This window comes from Boleophthalmus pectinirostris, unplaced genomic scaffold, assembly GCF_026225935.1.
Source record: "Boleophthalmus pectinirostris isolate CB_2022bp ecotype Guang Dong unplaced genomic scaffold, ASM2622593v1 HiC_scaffold_12, whole genome shotgun sequence".
Taxonomy (NCBI): Eukaryota; Metazoa; Chordata; class Actinopteri; order Gobiiformes; family Gobiidae; genus Boleophthalmus; species Boleophthalmus pectinirostris.
Window position 1 is genome coordinate 22277736 of NW_026571018.1, and position 23936 is coordinate 22301671.

Genomic DNA, 23936 nt, shown 5'->3' on the forward strand with positions numbered 1-23936 from the left:
GCTCTTTTTCTTCTTTTCTGCAAGTCCTAGAAATTGACCCAACTGATTAATTTTGGTAGGCCTAATCAGAAGGCTAGATTCCGCTCCAACGCACTGTTATAGAAGCATGGGATTGTCAAACAATGTGAATGCGAAATTAGACTTAAAATCGGCTGGCACACCTATTTCTGACTACGAGCTAATAGGCCCGTTCTTCATCCAATAAAAAGATGCGTTGTCAAACGCGCCATTCTGCTCCTGGTTTAATCCATGCGAGCTTTAACAGACAGGCCTGAATCAGAGCGAGTGCCGTGACTGAGAGGATGCAAGTTTAGGAGGAGTTTAGAGAGTCTCCTGTTGCTCTTCTTCCTACGTCTTTTTTCTTTCCAAACGCTTTTCTCATATCCAGAGTAGGACTGTGCGCACGCTGACAATCGCTGGGACCCGTGCAGAGACTTTGTTGTCCTGCTAAAGTTCGCCTGTTCTGACAAAGTAAACAGATTCTGGGAAATGAGCCAAACTAACCGGCAGTTATCTTGTAGCGCATTGTGGCCAAGAGGAGAAAAAATAAAGGCAGACTGCGGAGTGCGCGCTCCCAGCATGGCGCTGAAAACTGAAGAAAGTCGACTGTATCTGAGCTCAAAGTCGAGGGGAAGCAGGTTCAGAGAGAGGGAGAATACCGACACGGATGGATACGGAGCCAGGCATGTCTCTGTGCGAACCTGTGACATGGAAAAGCAGTGGTACCCGTCCCAAGCAGCTGCTGCGCCCCAAGACGACCTCCTGAAGCCGGAGTGTTCCTTTTCTGCCTGCGCCACTATCTCAGAAACCGCCCGGGAGCTGTGCAACGCCGTGTCCGTGTCTCTGGGTCTCACCATGGAGTCCAGTGGAGATACCAGCGACGCAGAGCCTTCTCTGCTCCCGTGTACAGCTAGCGAACAGCGGAGCTCGGACTATTTATTCAACGGGCAGCATGCTGTGGCTGACTACAGGTGTCAGGGTAAGCCAGTGAGCTACAAAACTTCTGAAAACACAGCTCAAATGCACCACCTCGATTCTTCACGGATCCCGAGCAGCGAGTCAAACTTCTCCGTCTGTGAATCTGGCAATGACTTAACTTCTAAAGACACTCTGGAGAGTACGCTCGCCATCCCGTGTCCATATGCGCCCATCATGCCCGATAACTTCGGGCACAGAGCAATAGAAAGATCATGCAGAGGTTACAAGTTCCCAGGCGATGCCAGCAGCCGGGGCGGGTACCAGGCGGAGGACTATGTCAGAGTCAAGTCTGAGGACATGTGGGTCGGATCCTACAGCTACAGCGACAAGACTCTGTGGACACCACGGCAGCGCACCGTGAGCACGCCGCACTCTGCAGCTGCAAACCCGGCTTTCCTTTGCAGCCCAGAGCAGTGGTACTCTGCTGGCGGAGTGTTCAGGACCACCTACCCCAGCTCCAGCTACATGAAGCCCGAGGTGGGAGAGTGGCTGGACGTGGCATACAACGAGACCAGGTAGCTAATAGTAAACTAATATCAATAATTTATTGTTAGTTATGATTTCAAGTTTCTGCTTCCCACACAGAAAAGTATCCCAATATAAATCAGATTTGCATTTGAAATCAGAGCTGACCCTAAACACCAGACAGTGAGAGGTCCCAGTGCTCCAGCTCAGTTTAAATCACAACTTCATAACTACACTTTTGTATTATTTTTATTACACAATGTGCAGAGGACATGCACCCTGGACTAACATTATCATTATACAAATGGCACCATAACTTTATTGTCAAAACATTCCAAAGTTAAACACATAAAAAAAAGGTCAAGGTTTTATCAAATAATTATCAAAAATAAACAACAAAATGAAGTTCAAATTCAACAATTTGTAAAGAGCAACCCGTCAATGTAAAACAGTGCAGAATACAATATACTTCATTAGCCCTGTCAACCACACACATAGGTTAAATACAAAAAGGCTATATATAAATCTATTCTATTTTTCAAGATTGGACTAAACTGTGTCTGGGGTGTCTGTACAAATCAAGATAAAAATATCTTCAAAAATATACTCCATAAACTTTGCAGTGATTTTCCTCTATTAAGGCGAGCGCCATAAATGTCAACAGCCAGGAAAATAAATCAAACAATAAAATCTCAAGTACCTTGTTAAATCTTTTTCCTTTTTTTTAATCTATTTTGCCCTTTTCGAGTTTTCACCTGCTTGTAACATTTGAACAGTCAAAGAAAAGTGCATCATTAAAATAGCTCATTATTTCCTCTCTGATGACTTTTATGCAATTTCTGTTCGAGTCATTGTCAATAGTTTTATTGCACTTGTTTTGTGGCAAGAACAGACACACATGAGTGCATTTTAAAAGGCTATTGAGAAGTTGAAGAAAATATAAAATATGTCTCAGCAAATCTTTCTCATTTTTGTCTTGTATTTTAAAAACTGTGATTTTTAATGAATATGAGCACCTTTTTGGAGGCAGCGCTTTTTGCACAGTGACCTTCAGACCAGAAATAGTCAAAGTTGTTTGGCCATAACCTGTCCCCAGTGACACACCCCTCAACCAGGGCAGGGCAATTTGGGTGGAAAATATATTGTATTGTAAAATGGTAAAAAAAAAATTATGTTGCATTTTTACATTCAAATATTATTTTTCTAGATCTGGTGAGATTCACACATTTTACTAAATAAGCTGAAACATAAATTCCTGAACTACTGGGCTAGGTTGTTTTACACAATACAACTGCTTTGAGACTGTATTATTGACAGCAAAAAAGCAAACTGATTTAGATTTCATTGTATTAAATTCTTCTAAGTTCCTCCCCTGCACATCTGGCTCCACCCTCCTAAAGTTTTCAAGTCATGGTCCACCATCTATTCCAATGTTAATTCTGCTTTGCATCAAAACATTATGGAAGCTATGAGCGTGCAGCGACTAAAGTCTTAAGTAAAGCCCTGTTTTTCATGCCGGCATATATTTTTGCATTGGCTTAATATTTTCTTGCATTAACCACATCACTGTGAGCTGTTTACAGTTGCCACATGATGCAGTTTGCTTCCAATCGTGAACCCCATGAACCCACAAAGACATTGAAAAATTGGGTGTTTCCTCCAGCCCCCTCCTCCCAGGTTTTCTAAATATTTTGAGTTTGTCTGTTTAGTGGGGATACTCGGCAGGTCTGTTCATGAAACCCACAGATGAATTATTTCCATCTGTCTTTCTCTAACAAAACATGCACTGTACCCAAAACAAAGTCAGCAAATGTATATATTCCTAATGCCGTTTTTGGCAAGCAAAATTAATCCAAAATCTGTAATAGTCAAGAAAGTCAGTCTTAAGGTGTTTAAGAAATTATTCACTGGTCACTGGAGAAAACCCGTCTTGGCTCCCTGATGCTGGTATTCCCTGTCGCGTCCACTTTAACAACCATTTATTACTGAAAAAAAACGAAGGCACCTACACCACCTGGCTCTTGATTTCATGGTTTAACTTTGTATGTTTTATTTATAATTTAATATTTTCTGTTTAATGTTACTAAATCTGCATGAAATCGAGACCAATCATTTGTAATTGTGAATGATAAGCTTGTGTCTTGGGCCAATCCTGTGTCAGTAAAAGCATGTGGATTGGAGCAAAATTTGGATGAATACATTTAACTTTTGTGCAACTATTTGTTATGAAATATTGAGATTAAAAAAACATACATTTGTTTTTAATATAGCTCTAATTTATTATTATCCATGCCTCCACTATTAAGTAGTAAAGAAAAATATAAAGTGCAACTGCTTTGTTCCAAGACTTTCATTATGTACATAGCAAATTAGTTTCTTCGGATGCCACTGAACAACACCCATTTTGTAAATCACCAAACTTTTACTATTACTGTATTATTCCCCTTAAAGATGAAAACTGTTAAATGCTGTCAAACATTTAATATGAGATATAGGAAGTAAGTAACATATACAGTTATGAAGATCTCTTTAAATAAACAAAGATATTATGGAAATGAAAATACATCATCTGTGTTGTTTACATTGCGACCTTGGGGCATTAAGCGTTTTTTGAGTTCCATCTCCTCTGTGCTCTTCACTGTTTGTGCTGAATTTTGTGCCCATGGGCCTCTTTCATACATTTTCCTCCTATCCTACCATTTGCACTCACCATTCAGAGTCCTGACAATAGACTGATCCAAATGCAATGGAATTTGTAATTTAGCTCCTGTGATGTCCAAATTTAAATACAAATTGAACACATCTCAACTGAACACGGCATTTTTAAAGCTACAAGAGAGAAATATTCTGTGTCAAAGTGGGGTTTGGAGGTGACCACAATTTCCACATTTCAAGAAATTTATCAATGAAGTAGAGAAGTCATTCACAGAACCATGAAACCAATTTATAGATTAACAATGCCTTATAAATGTATTGAATGATATTGTTGACGTTTCAATTTGTAGTAATTAGGTCTGTCACTATAATTAATATAACTAACTACTACAGTATTTTTCTCTGCTATTTATTTATAGCAGCTCAGGTATTAATACAATATTGTAGATTTAGAATATATATTTTCTTGTACTGTCATTCTGACAGTGACGTCACTGTTGGATCTAAATGGACTATGACTGAGGTATTTACTGCACCATTAAGGTTTTTAGGCGTTAAAGAAATCGTTTAAAAAAATGTAGCAATTGCGTGCTGCAGTCCAAGACAAACTCTTAAACAGAGCAGAACACATCCAGGTGCAACATGAGGCAAATTGTAGCTGATGTTTACTGGCTGTGCTAAATCCACTGGGCTTTATTTTACATAAAAAAAAGAAAAGTTTCCTTCACCAAAACCATTTCTAATATATTCTCAACCATCGTGAGGAGAGCTTTTCCCCCTGAGCTAAAAGAAACTCTGGTTTTAGTTTTACCACTGTTGCATTAGGAGCAAATGGGACTGTATGGTCTGGATGAGCTCATGCTGTGCATTGATGTGTGACCATTGTGTAGGATAAAAACGTGACTACACAGTACTGTACATCTGCCTTTGTTTTTGGCCTTCAAATACATTTTTACAACTTTCCTTTAATTGAATTACTTATAAAATGCTTGTTTTAACAAAGTTCTTGTTTACTGTTTACGCCACTTTGATCCGCACACAAATGAGTTTGATGCGTCACCTCCTGGAATTGTTCCGCTTGTAAGTTTTTAATCATTATAACCATCTTGGTGGTCCTACAAACGTCTGACTGAGCAAACACACAGTTGAATGTATTTTAATATGGGTCGAGGGCTGTTTTTAAGTTGTGCTGCTGCTGAATGGAGCACCGGGAGACAGTACTTTGTTTGGCTGCAATGTGAATTCTTCTTCATGTTTGTGGAGGGAAACAAATTTCCAGAAAGAAGGGGATGCAAAACTATTGACAGTGGAGGTAAACTGTAGCATTTCCCACAGCCAAGAACCTCACTCCAACAAACAACAACCTTATTAGAAGTCTACATATATATCTTCTGCTTCCAACTTTATGGCAATAACAGGTTCATTCGAAAATGCATATTTTCAAAATATACTGAATACTTGTGAACAAACATGGCTTTAATGTTAAGCATATTCCATATTTTAAAAGAGTTATACATTTTTAAATATAATTTATACATTAAAACATGACTCAAAGCCTTTTTATAATTAGGTGCATCATCTATATATTAACTTCACATATGTTTAGAATTTTTTTCTGCACTACAACATTGCTCTGGGGCAGACTGATGGAGACCTGGCAGACATTCTGTGCCTATGGCCTCACATACTATTATCAATTAAAATAACATTACAACATATACACCATCGGCAGGTCAGAGAAGACAACCAAAGATACACTAGTTGCAGAAATTGCTTTGCCAAGTTTTTAGTGGAAAAAGACCTTCAACTTACTGCAGTCTTTCTCTTCTAGTTTATTGATCTTGACATCTGACTTTGGACATGGTTCATTTAAATAGTCTGTTGTAAATGAAAGTGAGAGGTCTGTGTATGTTTCTCTGTCAGCAATTGTTTTCCCACCTCAGGCGGTGAAGTAGAAATGATTACAAAATAGTTATTTTTCAACATCTGTCAAAGTGGCCAAGTTGTAAATCAAACCCATCCCATGCCCCAATCTTTTCACCCTCTAAATAAAACTCAGGGACTCCAGGACACAAGAGTGGATCCTCCTAGATTTTCTGCAAACAAATATTTTTGACAAACTGTTGTTTTGTTTGTGATAAGATACTCTCAGAAAAACAGCAGCAGCCTCTGTCAGCATGTTACCTGCACCTGTAGTGCTCCTTCTGTAAGAGATGGGCCGTGAATAATGCATGACAAAATGTATTGCTTTGAAATGGCAATAGGGCCTGTAACTGACCTTCTAAACTCTCAAAGGGCTAAGAACATTTGATAGGGACTTCCCCATATGGACTCTTCAAGAGTATACCAAAACTGATCAAATTAAAATATTGAGTATATTGTTTTTATTGTTTTGGCTAAAAGAGCTAAACTTTTCCATATTTCCATATACAGAGCTATATCTCTGCAATTTTGTGGTTAATTTTATCATTATTTCTGTTTTTGTACAATACAACCTTAGTCAAGACAGCCCAAGATAGAGTAGAATTTTGAGACCAGAAGAAAAAGAGAGAAAAAACAAAAACAAAAAAACAAGTCACATCTTTCTTACATTATAAATATATCATCTTATATCTACACTTACAGCATGAAGAATGAACTTGGAGCAAAAGTCAAACCATAAATTACACAAAAAATAAACCCCAAAAAGGGAATTTTACTGGGATTTTTATAAGAAATGTGTGTGCCATCATGGGTTTTTTCCAAGGCATGGCTGTCTGTCTCTTTTGCACCAATAAAATCAGCTCAAATATGGACACACAGTGAAACAAAACAGGACTTATTGTAGTACTGATTGGATTACTGCTGCCCCACTGGTTTTAACAGTGCAGGCCTACAGCTACAGAATAAAATGCTTCACACAAAGGCACAAATCATTAGGAGATGAGTTAAATGTGGATTAAAATACTAAACTCTTTAACGAGGTGTAAATTGTGGCAGGATCTGTACTTGGATTAGAAGCTGCTAGACACACTCTATAAAACCCAGAGCCTGAGCCAGGGTCCCAGTCAGGAGGACCACGCTGAAAGATTTGAGGGTTGTGAATATTTTAATTTAAAACTCTTTCAATTGTGCCACAATATATTTTCAATTCAGTTTATATACTGCAATACATACTAATCTACTTTTCTTCATAGCAATGATTTGGTGTCTTTATGAGTTATTGAATTAGGTGGGGATCTAGTTAAAGGTACACTGTGCAACTTTTCTGGTGGAAGGTCTGTCTCCTTGTTTCCATGGGGATGAACTGTGATGAGGAGACTCTGCATGTAGTAAGAATGCCTGTTTGCCATCTGCATGAAGACAAGCAGAAAAGTTACATTGTGCACCTTTAAGCTAGTGTCCTAAAATCTTTAAAAATGGAAATCCGAACAGTAATCTAAATAGAAGCTAAATCAGTCACCTTTTCTTTGATCTGTTATGTAAGTTATTAAAACCCATCAGCCGTAACCTGCATACTAGTTTAATACATATAGTAGTATTTTGTTTTTAATGACTTTCCAGACAGAGCCAGACATCTGTGGACGTAACATCTCTGAAACATGTCCAGTCTGAGTCCAAGGCTGAAGATGTCCACACTCCCTTCTCCTCCTCGAATCTTTCCCACAAAATCCCACATCCTCACTCCTTTCCCCACTATCCCTCACAGGGAGGCTGTACTATTCCAGGGAGTGTTCAAATACAGCTTAGTGGTTACAATTTGGATACTACTGAACATGTTAAAAAGCAATTACTGACTTTCTATTGGTGTGTAATATGTCAGGTTTGGGCATGTTTTGCCTCATAATGTACATTTAGTTACAACCATAAAAGAAAGAAGAAACTAATGATGAACCAATAACTATGAGCAGTACATTGGGCAAGTGTATTACTGTGATTTTGTGTTTGTGACATTGGCAGGTTTGAAGGGAGCAGAGAGCATATGTTCCCCATGGAGTTCTTCTTTCCCCCTCAGAGGACCTGCCTGATCTGCTCCGATGAGGCGTCTGGCTGCCACTATGGGGCGCTCACCTGCGGGAGCTGCAAGGTTTTCTTCAAGAGGGCAGCAGAAGGTAAACATATGTACATCTTTGGCACAGATTGTAACTGTTGTCTAATTTTGACAATTGTTTGAGTATACATACATTTTATTGAAAAAAGCAATGAAAATTAATGATTATTTTTGGATGGCCTTGTGTGGGCATTTTTTAAATGGAGTCACCAAGATGGGGACTTTTCATTGTTGTATAAACAATGTCAGTAAACAGTATCAGCAGGATATTTAAAGTAATAGGTAGAATAAATACAGTAATATAAGAATACTAAAACCTATAATGCTATAAACTATGATGTACAAGTTGTGACTGTGGGTATGAACAGTATATGGAAAATGACTCTTAAGGGATATTGACAGAGCCAACTTATTCTGTATTAGCCTCTCGTGGGGTGAAGTCATTCTCTGCATTTGACCCTTTCCCTCAGTGCATTTGGGGAAAGTACCAGCATTCAAGGACCCATATTCAGATCTGGAGTACTGCTAGGTTCATTGCGTATTATGTGTATTTGGCTCACCCAAACACTGAAAAAACAACCAGTTTGTTAAACATGTCTTGTTTATAACAGGTAAGAGGTAAAAAGGGGTCAAGCAAATACACAGAGTGCAGAAACGAATCTATGGTAGAGTTAGGCGTCAGTCAGCTGCAATAAAATAGAATTTGCATCTGATTTGCTGCAAATTATAGCAACTCGTAACAATTCAGATTCAAATAAGAACACAAAGGTAAGACAGGATAATGCAAACAAATAGACTTTAGCGTGCATCATTTAAACTGCTGCAGTGTCATGTTACATAAGACATATGTAAATGTACAGGGTGAAGTTTTAGAGTCTTTTGTTTGAATGTTGTAGGCAAACAGAAGTACCTGTGTGCCAGTAAAAACGACTGTACGATCGACAAACTCAGGAGGAAGAACTGTCCCTCATGTCGCCTGAAGAAGTGTTTCGAGGCCGGGATGACACTGGGAGGTAGAACTACAGAATGTTATATTTATTATGACTGTTCATTGTGAGCCTAATCACACATGTCATTTCTCTGTGGGAGCTCCCTCTTTGCTTTGGTAAGTGGCTCCAAATATATTTAAAGCATACCCACTTGTACATATAACCAGTACACAGCACATACACTTTCAACAAGCAGAAAAGTCCTGAAAGTAAAACTATTAATGGTTTCCCCAGACCAAGTACCCTATTCTTTTTGCACTGCACATCTAGGCTGGCTCTCTTCAATTGGCGCATCATCACAATGGGGGATGTTACTGATAATCAAGCCCCTGACTGAGCTGCCATGCAATTTAGACCTCTCCCATTCACTTCTCCTTACTGTCACCCAGACCTGCTCCATATTAGGCTGTAAAGATTGACATGTAGTGGACTAATTTTAGTCTTGTGTTCAATTTTCACTCTCTTCCATTTTCTCATTCTGTTAACGGTGAAAATTGTACTGGAAGCACAAAGCTGACATGAGACATGTGAATTAAAGCAGGAGACATGCTGGTAATTTTGCCACCAGTCTCTGACAAACCCATGGCGGGAAGATGTGATCTAATGCTGTGATTGTCAGTAAAAGGCACACCTTTCCAGTTGTGGCCAAAAAGAGCCCTTTTCACTTATGTTCTCATCATAGACATGTAATTCACCTGCGGCATTTTACAAGCAAATTTATGCCAATTTGCGCATGTAAAAGAAAAAAGTGGGTCTTAATATGCCGTATTCCCTCATACTTGCAAGACCAGAGATATTAATAATACTCCCACTAGAAATGCATTAAACGTGCAAATAATCGTTCTTAATAAATTTGAAATAGACGTTCACTGGGAGCATCTGTTTGAGATTATTGTACATTATCATTTCCTATCAGTCTTCAATTTTACAAGAGGAATTTTAATTGCACTCTCAAATATAGGCTGGTCCTCATTTCATAGAGGAAGTTTGATCTGCAGTCCTCTGACGTGTGTCACTCATTGCTCACTCTGCTTTCCTAAGTATGGTCTGTTTGTCTAAATGACCACCTGGCTCCTGCTGTACGCCTCTAGTACTTTCTATTGGCAGATCAACTGAAGCGCAGTATGCAAACATTATGATTGGAGTGGCAATGGGGCTGCAGATCCTTGACAAACTCAGACTTTAACCCTGGGATCGCACTTTCCATCATGGCTCCAGAACAAACTGTGCTTCTGAGTCAAATTCTGCACTTTGACACAAATCGACAGAGATACAGAAAGTTAAATATTTTTTAAGTTTCCTGTATGATTGACATGGCTGCTAAACTTGTCTCAGAAGCCGGTGAGGAGTTACTCGTAGGTAATGTGTGCCTCTGTGACATCTCACGTCTTTGTCCAACTTTTAACAGAATGAGGGAAATGACCACTATTTGGTGTAACATGGCTCCGTATATTATTTCTGCTGCTCAAATTTCCCCCATTTCCAGGCCTGCAATAGCAGATAGAGCCTGTAATATGTCCTCAGTGCTTTAGACCAGATCAGATGGACCTCAAAAAGAATTTCTTCTGCGCTTCTGCACCGTAGTCGAATACATGCTGGAAATACTTAGTACATCGAGTCTGGAGCAGGCGAGGTGTGACTGCACCCATGGGACACCACAGTTACTCTATATAAATCTAATGGGAGGCCAGCACTTACCTCTGAAGAAGAAGGGCAGTATTTACTAAAACATAAACAAATATTAGGCACTTTTGAAGAGTGCATCAGTCATGTCAAATATTAAAGTTGGAAGTCGTTAATGTTAAAGAGTTAAAACAAACAAAACATTGTAAACTAAATTAAAATGCCATATGAAAATCTGTGTTAAATATGTTTACTCTGCATTTTTTACAGTATTAACCTTTCCTTCATGTTCAAATTCATCCTTGTTTACAGGACTTGTCACATGACTAAACAGCCCGCAGTATATATATATAACAGATTATTCTCACTGCACATTGGGGCCAATTGAATGTGATTTCTTACATTAATAGATTTTACAATGCTGCTGTTTTACATAAACATAGACCTCGTCTAATTTATACACTAAATTATTATTTGTATCATGTGTCCTTTAAAGAGCAGTGAAGTGTGAATAGCTGTGTGTTTTTCAATGGCACAGCGGTCAATGACCGAAAAAGTGAATGTCTAACCCTGGTTATAAATCTACTCAGTCCACAAATGCAGATGTACCACAAGCTCGCACTTGCCATTATTCACTGTCTGAATCTCTAAATATTACATCAGTCAGTATTATCGTTAAGTACCTGGTTTTGACAGTTTAATCTTATGACCATTTTAAAGTAATTGTCGGGTTTAGAATGAATGGCAAATTAGCCCTGTTCCCTTTGTGTCGATCTGTCAAACACGTCATTTTGTGAAACTGACTTTAAATTGGCAAGCCAATAGTGTAATGACATCTGAAACCTGGACACTGATAGTAAAATGGCTTTTCAAAGTGCACACTTTTCAGCAGAGAGGAGAACAGAGCATTGACTCTGCATTCATAAGGTGTTTCCTGTCTGACGATTCCAGTAAATGGTGAATATTTCTATAATATGATGATTAAGAGATGGTCTTAGTAACATTTTTGTTGCATGCGTAGTCAATAACATCAAATATGTGAGTAGCCAAAAACTGAACTGAAGTTTGATTATAGTAAAATGAATAACTGCTCCATTTCATTACTCAATTCATCGATGAAGCTACTGATTAATATGATTTATATTTAAATGTCTATAATTTAATACAGATCCAGCAGAGATTTCACACTGATATCCATTTGGGGCATATTCACTTGTCTTAATCAAGAGAAAAGCTATGAGGATGACTTGGGTTCATTGTTTGAATGTGTGCAGTGTTTATATTAGGCTCATGTCAGATCCTAAGGTTAGCTCAACCCCATGTGTTTACCCTGTTCACTCTGCAAAGATCAAGAGCCTGCTGCTGTGAGTCAAAGATGAACAATCCCAGGAGAGGGAACCTTTAATTAACCATTTGTATCTGAAATGTTTGCTCTGCGATCACCAGTGTTGGGCCTCCATAATGATACATCTTATATAATGAGCTATTTTCCACTGTACTGCTCTGAGAAACCTTAGGACAGGTCTGAAACAGGTGAAGTGATATTTTGAAAAGTGGATGGAATCTTCAGCAATTTTAATGTGATGTTCTCCCACTCACAAAAGACACATTACCTTCATGTAACAATTAGCAGATTCTTATGGTTTGGAAAGAAGTAGTTTTCTAATTATTTTTAAGAGACAAAATGTATACGCACATGTTAATAACTGAACTTAAAGGTGCATCATGTAATGTTTTGGTTGGGAGTCTGTCATGTGCTTGTTTCTATGGATATGTCATTGCTCTTCCTGGAATGTTCCACAGTGTGGCATCAAACAGCTGTACTTTACATTTATTAAATTACAGGTGGTTTCACATCTCAGAAATACCTAGAAAAACAGGCATTTGACTGTGAGCGGGGTAACCTCTCCACAGATCTGACCTGTAACTTGGTATGGTTGGGTTTCCATGAAGGTAGAAAGGTTTAATGTGAAACATTCCAGACAAATCAATAACATCTCCATGGGAAAAGGTTAGACAATGCACTTTTAAATAATGATATGAAATGTCATTTAGTTGTTCAGAAAGTATAAAAATATACAATATTACAATGTATATGATTGCTTGTGGAATTGTTGTTTTTCCTGACCTAAACCTTATAAAATCAGATATGAGTATAATTAAATAGGAATATATGCACAAATTATAAATAAAATATATAAGGACTTGGTTTCTAACAATAAAAAGGTAACTTTTATAGGTTGCTACCTTGTCAAATAGATTGAAATTGAAAGTGGTTTCAGTTTTTTTTTTTCATCTGTCACTTGCTGCCATCATGGCTGTCAGTGTAAAATCACAGGTCTGGTTTAACTTACAGCATCATCTAAAAAACTCTGAAATCTGCATTAGTCATGACTGTGGAATGTGACTGTGGAAACTGCACACTAACTTTATACCTCATGAGTGTAGTGTACAGTAATTGCTCTCATTTGTTGCATTGCGTCTGGCTGTAGAGCCCGTGTGGAGCTGAGGCAGACTACAGTGGAGTTTGTAAGTGCAGGTTGTCATGTGGAGCAGCTGCCTCAGGGCTTTCAGCGTTTGTGAAAGGAAATTCAGAGCTTTGTTATTCTCGACCACTGGGGACCGCTGGCTTTGTTTGTCTTGTTGTCTCATATCTACAAAAGGAATTACTATTAAGTTTGTGGTCTATTATCTTGGATCGGTTGAATATTAGTTATAAAAATAAAAACCCTTTCTCATCTATTATTGAAATAATTATGGCATTTATGTGATTCACTTCAGTTCCTTTAAATGCGTAATATATCTGCACAGAAAACAAACAGGCCTCCTAGTTTTAAAGTTGCTCTGTGTAACATTTCTAGTGAAGGGTCTGCCACCTGCTTGTCTCCATGGAAATGTTATTGCTTTGTCTCTAGAAGTTCCACAGTAGGCTACAGCACTACAGTACTTACAATTTAGATCTATGGAGAGTCCCCCTATTCACAGAAGGAAATTGTGTATTTTTGAGCAAAAAAAAAAAAACTATAATGACTAAATACTAGAGGCATATGTTTAGTTACATACGATTAACATTCCAGGCTAAACAATAACATTTTCACAGAGACAAAAAGGTGATGGACCCTCCATAAAATATCATACAAAGGGTTTTACAGTTATGAATCTTTCTACCAAATAACTCTACACAACCAGTATATGAGATTCTTATTATGGTAATGGAAAACAATTAGGTGCAATGGTTAAGACTGTTAGAATGTTATGGATCCCTATTTAGACCATTATTGTGTTCATAGACTGAACATTCCGTAAGCTTCATAAGATAAACGCCTGGCCTCAAATTACAATTGCTAGACAAGTATTAGGCTATTGTATGTCCCACTACAACCATGAAACAGCATTGGATTAATCATATTTATAGTTGAATTGCTTATGTAGACATTCTATTTACCATGCAAAATCAATCCAGTAGATGTCACAAACAAGCATGATTTGTGTAGGCCCCAAGCCAATATACTCAGCACATGACACCATTTTGCACATCACACCAGGCTTGGCGTCAGATGATTTTTAGTAGCAACCACAAGTAAAAAACCCAAGGCACAGAAAGCCACAGATTGAGTAATAAATGCCATCTCTCCATAGCTCGTAAACTGAAGAAGATTGGGCAGCAGAAGAGCACAGAGGAGGAGGGTTCAGGCCAGGACACAGCTGAAAACCTACCCAACATCTCGCCCAAGTCTGACCTGAGCTTCAGTTCTCAGATGGTCTTCGTGAACATCCTGGAGTCCATCGAACCGGAGGTGGTGAACGCTGGGCATGATTGTGGACAGCCTGACTCGGCAGCGTCGCTCTTGACTAGCCTGAACGAGCTCGGAGAGAGGCAGCTGGTCAAAGTAGTGAAGTGGGCCAAAGGGCTGCCAGGTGGGACACTGTGACTCTTCTATATTCAAACTTCAGAGTTCAGAAAAGTCTTAGTAACTTTTGATGTGTGGTGATATTTTCTTTTGTTTCAAACAGGGGCCTTTTAAGAATTCACTGACATTTCTTTTGTTTGAAGTTCTAATAAATCATTTGAGCAGTGTCGCCGGGCTCAGAGACACAATGTGACAGAATACAGTACATAAATGAAGGATTGAGAGGTGAAAGCTAATTGAAGAAGTTTTAGAAAAATGTTGTAGATGACAACTACAAACTTCAAGCAAAAGGCCACTTGCCTAATTGAAGTCTGTATTAGATGCTGTTTTTCATTGGAACTTTTGAGATAATAGTAGCTTACAGCTGAAAAAGTGTTTATAGATAATGACTGTTACAGTCCCTCCTCACTACAGAGTCCTCCTCATGAGCTTGTCTAGTGGTTAGCCAAAAAATTTTATGAATCAGAATATTCTTGGTGCCAGATTACAAATTCGATTGTATAACAATTCATGAGAAAAATTTAAATTTTTATATTGCCTTGAAGAGGTAACTAAAGTTATCTACTCCTACAATTCATTGAAATTGTAAATTTTTTCTACGTTATAATGTTGTCTCTCATACCTGGAGTTGTGTTTTGTTTCATTCACACATGTTTAACATACAAACTCTGGCTGAGTTCTTCTCTCAGACTGAAAACACTTTATTCCACCTTGTGATGTCGTGGCAATACAGGAAGTGCTCCACTGTGTTTTTAAACTTTATACTTCATACTTTACTTCATACCATCTTCACTACAATCTTTTGGATAATTTCAGCTCTGGAATTGCCAAGTTCTACTGAACTAAAGGTAGCTGTTAACTTAAAAACGTTTCATGACATCACAAGGTGGATGAGCATTTTGAGCTGTGGGGATGTAGACAGACTAATAAAAGATTACTCAAACATGTGTGAATGAAAGAAAACACAACTCCAGGCATGTTTTTGATGAGGTAACAACATAAGAGTCAATTTTGTGTAATATAGGAGCATTAAAACTGTACAGGTTTAGATGTGGTAGTACACAAAAAGCCAAGCATTATCTTAGGTGATACTTGGTATAAAAAGTACAGTAGATTCTGTAGATTGACTGTTGCCTCCCTGTACACCCTATGATGTCTTTGTGTAGGCTTCAGAAACCTGCACGTAGATGACCAGATGACTGTGATCCAACAGTCGTGGATGGGGGTCATGGTATTTGCTTTGGGCTGGAGGTCCTACAAGAACGCTAATGGCCGGATGCTTTACTTCGCTCCAGATCTGATTTTCAATGAGTATGTATCACCAAAATGATTACTATTCAGTTAGCGTCATGATAAGTGGGGTGGCCCGCCAGCACTCCTCCTCCGCTGCACTACAGACAACACTAGTTTCTGTCTTCCTCTCTGTCTATCAGTCTCTCTGGCTCAAAGAAGTGCCTGTAATCTCGTAAATATAAAGTAGCAGTAGCTGGTGCATGCTCATCTAGTTTCCTCCCTTTTGTTCTTTTGTTACTGGGAGATTAAAATAACGAACAATGGGCCAGAGCTTTCACAGGCGCATAGTCCTGGTGAGAGAAAATGATTCAGGTCTCATATTACTCATGACAGACAACAGCACTGGTGGGATTATTAATATTAATGCTCATAGACACTGAATAGAGGCACATTTGTGGATTTTCAGAGACAGAACATGCATTGGGCTACAATATAACTGTTGAAATTCCAATAAAAGTAATAGCATAGCAATAACATAGCAAAAGTGGAGACACAAGGGATTTTTTATTTTTTATTTTTTTTTTATCGATTATGGTGCTTTATGTTGCAATTTTTTTTTAGTTTGACATAAAATCTAAATATATACAAAAATTATGACATAATTAAGTAAATGTATATACATCCTTAGTTGGCTTACCAAATATCAGATTGTTTTTACTCATAATATTGCACCTAATGATACAAAAAAAGTGTAAAGATAAATAGACGTAAATATTCATAATTCAAAATATAAAATTCTTTGAGTAAAAGTGACCCTTGGACTCCTTGAACTGTAGACTTGCTTCCATTTGAGACTGACACACAAAGTTCAAGGTTTGGGGAAAACTTATGCATTACTCTAGTAAAGTGATTGGTAATTTTAAATAATTTATAGCTGATAAATTTGTAGAAATTTGTCCTAGATAATGTGTTTGTGTCACAGAAATGGACCCGTGATTATAACCAGTGTGGGCACCATGTCTAGGGCTTCATCTATTCATGCTGCATAGCACATTTGGTTGTAATGGATCCAATTGTGCAGCCAGAGCTGATATTTCATTAAAAGGCAGAAAATCCATCAGAAGCCTGAGAGAATCCATTATGATCCAGACACAAGTCTTGGAGGCTCAAAAACCTGCACCAAAACCCCACAAAACTCAAACTCTGCCTCCTCAGCTCGCACACTCTCGTATTAACTTAATGAAATGAGAAGATACTCGGGATTACTCTGTTGCTTTTTTAACAGTGACACTTAAAGGCATACTGAAGTCTCCCTTTATATGCTCTGGGGTCAGTAAAATAGTACCTTAAATGGATAATTGGTTGTCATTCGTGTTTATCTGTGGTTCTCTGTAAGGCCACTCATATTGTACTGTATTGCATTGTGTCTACGAGCAAACACTTTCGCACATCCAAAAGATTGACATACAGTAGCACATTTATTCAAAGTCCAATCTTTGTTCCTAGAAAGTCTAAAAACAATTTTAAAAACATTGCATTTCAATAATAATTGAAATGAACCAGTGTGTTCTGGTGTAAAACAGCACAATCATGAAGAGCAACTAAAACAATTTCAAATCCTTTATTCAACAAACATGAGGCATTTAAGTAGAGTTATCATCAAAGATTTGGTATTGGGCTAATATTAGATCACCTTGTACTTACTTAAAGATCTTATCATTCAAATGTCAGACTGATTCAAATGTTTTATGATTGTGTACTCTGTACGTGACCCGTTTTATGTTGTCCTAAACAGTTTCTTCTGAATGTCCACATTCACAAGTAACACTTCTTGACTGGACCTAATTTAGGCTCAGCTTGAGGCAGTATGGGTTTTTGAAAGGAATTATATTAGAGCACATTGCTCAGCCCCATAGCCAATGAATGAAACAAACAAACATATAAAAACAAACAAAAAATAAAATAATAATAATAATAATACATGTAACATTGGTAGATCATTGTTTAACTGAGGCCACCACTTAACTGTACCAAGCAGCAGATTTATATTTACAGCTTGTCTCAGAGAAGTTTATTGCTATATGCTGTATGTAACATTTAGAAATCTATCAGGCAGGCAGGAGGGGAACCCTCTTTTAGGGAATTTACATAGTGCACTTCATATGTCAGGGAACTATTGTGGCTTGTCTCATTTGAACTGTCCAAATTTAAGCCTGGATTTAGATAATCAGAGATCCTTCAAGCATGGGTTCACACATATGGTTTATATTTGCATAGCTAAAATTCAAAGCACCAGAAAGCAGAGGCTACTGTCTCCTTGTGGTCTGATAGGGTGATTTTAGAATAAACAATGCTCTATCATGGATTGTCTACAGTTCTTTATCTTAAACACATGTTTCAAGTCTAATTGGCCCTATCTCTTTTCATTTTTATTTCCAATTAAGCTAAATAAACTGCAGTCTTATACCTTATTCATAATGAAGGAACAATGATTTGGGATCAGTGAGATAGATTAGATCTGATGGTTATTGAAACAGAGTTAGTGATAGTGTTGAGACAGGGAAACTGTTATTATAAACTATAGTTTGAAAGAATGACCCTGAGCCTGGGCTGAGTGCATTATCATAGAAAGAATCACAGTTCACTGTACACTGTAATGATATGGATATGCCCTGTGCTCTTTGCTTTGATGGCAGCGTTAAAGACTAAGTGAGTGTCCGCTGTGTGATCTGAATGTGCTCGCCCTTTAGTTTTCGTCTTGACCTTTTGCGTCTCTGCAGACACCGGATGCACATCTCCAGTATGTACGAGCATTGTATCCGCATGAGGCACATGTCCCAGGAGTTTGTGCTGCTGCAGATCACTCAGGAGGAATTTCTGTGCATGAAGGCCCTGCTCCTCTTCAGCATCAGTGAGTCCATCTACTCTCCGTGGATATTAAACTAGTACAGTACAAACTTTTACAAACTTATAAATGTGTAAACATATCCTGACACTGTGTCCCTTGTGTGTCCAGTTCCTGTGGAGGGCTTGAAGAGTCAGAAATACTTTGATGAGCTGCGTCTCACCTACATCAACGAACTTGACCGAGTCATTAACTATCAAATGTCCAACAACTGTTCTCAGCGCTTCTACCAGCTCACACGCCTCCTCGACTCCCTGCAGATGGTAAGAGATACAGCATGAGGCTTTTGTTCATTAAGCCCAAAGTTAAAAGCTTAAAGCAAGATTACAAATATCACTTCAGTATACAGAGATATGTTTTATTGGAGGATTAGGAGATGACCTAAGGTGGATGTGAGGACCTTAAAGGATAATCCTGCTTTAATTCATGATAATTTAATTAAGGTTAAGACATTTATCCAAAATGTACATCTATATGTAATAATTATAATGTCATATATAAAAGGAAAAAGTTGTCAAATCAATTTTAATACAGCAAATCATGTTAAGTAACAGCAGATGAGCAATGCTTCCTTTGTGGAAAATGTGTGCAAATTTCAGACCCTCTACATGTCATAATATCATCTGTAATGTGGTACATCGGAGACCTTTTCCATTCAAGCTCACATTCACTGTTGTATTTCAGACGGTGAAGAAGCTGCACCAGTTCACCTTTGACCTTTTCGTTCAGGCGCAGTCGCTACCCACAAAGGTCAGCTTCCCGGAGATGATCGGAGAGATCATCTCCGTACATGTACCAAAGATCTTGGCAGGTTTGGCCAAGCCGATCTTATTTCATGAGTAGAGGAACTCTGTTATCATCTGAAGTGACTCATCCTTCGTAAACTTTAATGACGGCTTTGTACTGTTTGCTACATCTTCAATCTAATCGCTCTGAGTGTTGTTTTGCAATTATTCCAGTGCTCTTTTCCATTTGGCCATAATTGAGATGGTTTGTTTAAGCTTTTATCTGAAGTGCTGCGAGGCCTCACCTGCTCCCACTGAAGTTGGAGACACACTTCACTGTACACAGTAACCTGCCCACTGTCAGCAAGGTTAAACACATGGCTGCCATTTAAAACACATTTGTCAAATCACATCATCTTTTAAATAATAAGGACAGGCCAGGACAGTTCAGACACAGATCTACAGTATATGTTTGATATAACTGCTGCCTTCTGGTGCTCTTTTTAGGCGACATTTAACAACAATGCAAAAACATTTAACAACAATATGTGATTGTTATGAGTCCTCCTTATATCCACGCTTGGGCTGGAGAAGCAAACAACTGCTTCTCTCTGGGTTTGAGTTCTCATTTAACTCTCATATATTATACATTCTGACCTGTAAATAACTTTATTATCAGTGGTGGATCTTATAAAACCTTTTTAGATTCATTTGTATTGTACATATAGTTGATGTCCGGTTACTTTTATTTAGGATATAAGCTGTGCATAGGCTTCTTGTCATATTTACTCTTATTCATCTTGAAATCACTATTAAATGTTGGGACTTGAACAATCAAAACATTAACCACAGAGGAGGCAGCATTTACAGTTTATTAAACGTTATCAATAAAGTTTTTCAAGATGCAACATGTGTCAAAAGGAAGTGGGTGGAGCCTTGTAGCAGCCATACAACTAAAACCTCACATTGTATCTTCTGACTTGGTTTATTCTGTTATATTCAGTGTAATTGTCTGGTATTCATGCTAAGCCATGTATGATTGTAATCAGGATTTCAAATATGACTAGATCAAGTGCTTCGTCTTCAACACGATTTGCCTTTAAAGTTCTCCCTGTTGGACTGAGCCAGAGACACATGCTTACTGATCCAAACAACACACACATTGCACTGGCATACATGAAGAATTATTGTAGTTTACACAAATTGAGCGTAACATTATAACCACTGGCTTCTATGTTGAATCTATTCTCTAATTGTATTTATGGCAAGATATTGTCCAATGTTCACCTAAAGATGTCTCATTATTTAATTTTATCTACTTGGATCAATAGATTTATAGGGGATATTGTAACTTCAGATGCAATGATATTTAAATATGTATTTTACACCCTTCAAAGATGGACTTGTGTACAACAATATATTCAGTTTTGTACTTACCAAAATTTTAAAAGATCATGCAGAAGGATTTGTTGACATCTAATTTCATTAATTTGTAACATTTTTTACTCTAATCCTAAATCATCCTCTGTAGTTTTTGTCAACAAAATGAAGCAAGAAATTAAAATTTGATTTGAATAAATCTATTCATTCATATTGCATTTATTTTCCAAATAAAATTAATTGTTTCTATATAATAACATACCATGATAATAATTTTTTTTCTCTTATATTTATGTAAACAAACTTTAGAAGACGTTAATATTGTTATCTCTCATCACCTGCAGTTTTTTGCCTTAATTCAACACAGACTCTACTGCAGCCACCACAAATAATAGGCTAGGGGCCATAATGTTATGCTTCGTAAAGTTAAGCTCACTCTAGGTATAATTTAGGTGCTCAGTTAGTTAAAGCAACAAAATATAAGACAACTCAAATTAACATATTTAGTATTTGTACATTCTCTTATAGTGCTTTCTGGTGATTTAGATGTAACACTTTTAGACCAGGGGTGAGCATTTTCTTGGTCCGGTGCCTTGAATTATATATTTCATGTGTTTTTGCATTTGTCGTTCTGGTGATTCAACCTGAGAAATTCAAAGCTGTTTAGACAAAAGATGAATTGATGATGGCTATACTGTGCTAATCGCACAGTATAGCCAAGCGGTGTTGATGGAGTCATGGCTTTGGGAGGGAAAAATAGAGAGAGGTGCTTTGAGAAGGGATGCAGTGCGCTTTGGCTGCCAAGGGACTTAGATTAGGGCAGCCCCTCTGTGCCAACGGGACCCATCCTGCCAACTCTAGGACTGGAACAACTTCAGTGTAAAACATTTTGAGTGAAGCAGCCAAAAGTGAAGAAATCTGAGGAATGCTTCACAGATACCAACAAAAATGGACAAATCTTTTGGGTTTCATTTAAAATTGTAATATTTTATTTAATCAGGAAAACTTGAGGCATGTGCATACAAACTTGGACAACCACGGGACTGTCTTTTGTACATTAGCAAAAAATAAGAACAACAAAAATCTGCAGCTTGTTTAGTATCATACTTGGATGTGTCTATCTCCTCGTGACAAAGCCAAGCTAGTGTTAGTAGTTAGTAGTTGCATGCATTGTGCTTGTTTTAACTCTGTGTGTACTGATAACTGCATGGACACCATTTTACTCTTTATACAGGACAGGAGTATTGTCATTTGTTTGAGGCAGATGTTTTGTGGGAGACTGTTATGGTCAGTGATTCTCAAACTGTGGTCTATGTACAGCTGGTCTTAAGCAACAGTGTGAACTGCTCTGGCCAATACTTAACTATTATTAAGATTTGTCCTTTCATACCAGATTCATCTGTATTCAGATCAACTCAAAGTTATGTTTAGTGTTTTAGTATTGTAATGTTTTCATAGGGGTTTGTGCATTCACCGTTCAGTGCTTTTTGGACCTGTACTTGTTGTAACAAAAAGTAAAAAATGTGAGATGTAAACAAAAGTATGAGAACCACTGATCCAACAGATGCTTCTTGTATCACTGTAAAATCAGACTGAAATCATTATCCATGAACATACCGAAAAAATGTTAAATCAATCAACAGATGCAATGTTTAATGTGAAATCCATTGTACAAATCTCGAATGCCTTTGCCTTTTTGCATTCCCTAATTGCACTAGAAATGGCTGTTCAACTTTTAAATGAATGCTTTTTGATGCTGTTGTATTTTTATGCATTGCACTGGGACACCATTTGGACAACATGTCCAGCTGCCCTTTTGTGCCTGGTGAACTGCATATCAGCTGCCGTATAGCTGTATATATTGATCAGTGTCTATTTTGATGTCCAAACTTGACTTTCAAAGACATTTCTTGTATGATTTCTATCTTTGTGACTTGTGTCTTTTACAATGTTTTTTAAGGTGTAAAAGCTGCATCATCTTTTAAACACAATAAAGGTGAACTTCTTTAATCTGAGTTTTACTGAGGGACTCTATGAGTGAATATCAGCTCTGTGGTCATAATAAAGGAATTTCTTGTGATCCTGTAATTGTCAGTTGTAAAAAGCCATCCATGATTTACATCAATTGACACGTTATGAAAACACTACTAACATTCAGATTTTGGTTATTTCTTTTTTTTTTTAAAGATCACTCGACAGCTGGGATGTGCCACTGGGAACACAAATTCCATTGTTCCTGCGTACGCTCCCTTTAGTCTTGTGCTTGTTGCATGTTAATTCACCAAGGATCAAGGTCATATGAATTGGCCCCAAATCTGGTGGGAAAATTCCACTGTTTAATATGGATCATTGTAACTGGGATGACACTGGTTATTAAGTAAAAACAACACAAGTCAAAGTAAGCAGTGTGTAATTATGCATTTAGGTTTCACCATTTCTAGAACACCTCTGATATTAGTCTTAAGAGGCTTATGTAAATATGGACAAAAAATGCTTGGGGGGAAAACTTTGTGTATGTAGATGTTTTTCATGTCTGTGATTTTATTAGATAATCTGAAAATGTTTTGGATGAACAGACGTCAACAACTTTTATGAGCTTGCATTCATATAGTATAATTTATAATATTACAAAATAATATAATAATATTATTGTCTTGCATTTGAGTGCCCTGAAAATGTTTTCATTTGGCTTACCGCCTATCTCTGTCCACTGCCTCATACTTACTTTTGATTGTTAAAGAAAAGTCCCTGACTCCAATTTTTCACCAATAAAAAGACAAATCCAAACAATCCAGTTTGCTACAGTGAAATGCCATTATGAAGAGGCGGAGTATCTCACTTCTGAAATTTTGAACAGGAAGTCTATAGTTCTTTTAAACTCATTTCAGATTGTTCATTGTAAACAAGGTTAAACTGTAAAATAACGACTTATGTATGTTATAGTTTAATATTACATACTCAATAAAACATTTTTTTCTTTAACAAAAAGTGCAGTTATGTAAACATGAAGCTTATTACTTCAAAATCTTTACCATGCTGGAT

General features: G+C 37.6%; 1 protein-coding gene across 1 annotated transcript; it reads left to right on the plus strand.

The window, feature by feature from the left end:
- LOC110168167 (androgen receptor-like) lies at nucleotides 1-22982 on the plus strand. The gene is made up of 8 exons (XM_020933588.2): nucleotides 1-1493; nucleotides 8038-8189; nucleotides 9025-9141; nucleotides 14380-14658; nucleotides 15818-15962; nucleotides 18665-18795; nucleotides 18901-19052; nucleotides 19474-22982. The coding sequence occupies exons 1-8, from the start codon at nucleotides 490-492 to the stop codon at nucleotides 19630-19632; spliced, it is 2139 nt and encodes a 712-aa protein (XP_020789247.1). The 5' UTR covers nucleotides 1-489; the 3' UTR covers nucleotides 19633-22982.
- Nucleotides 22983-23936: the final 954 nt, after the last annotated feature.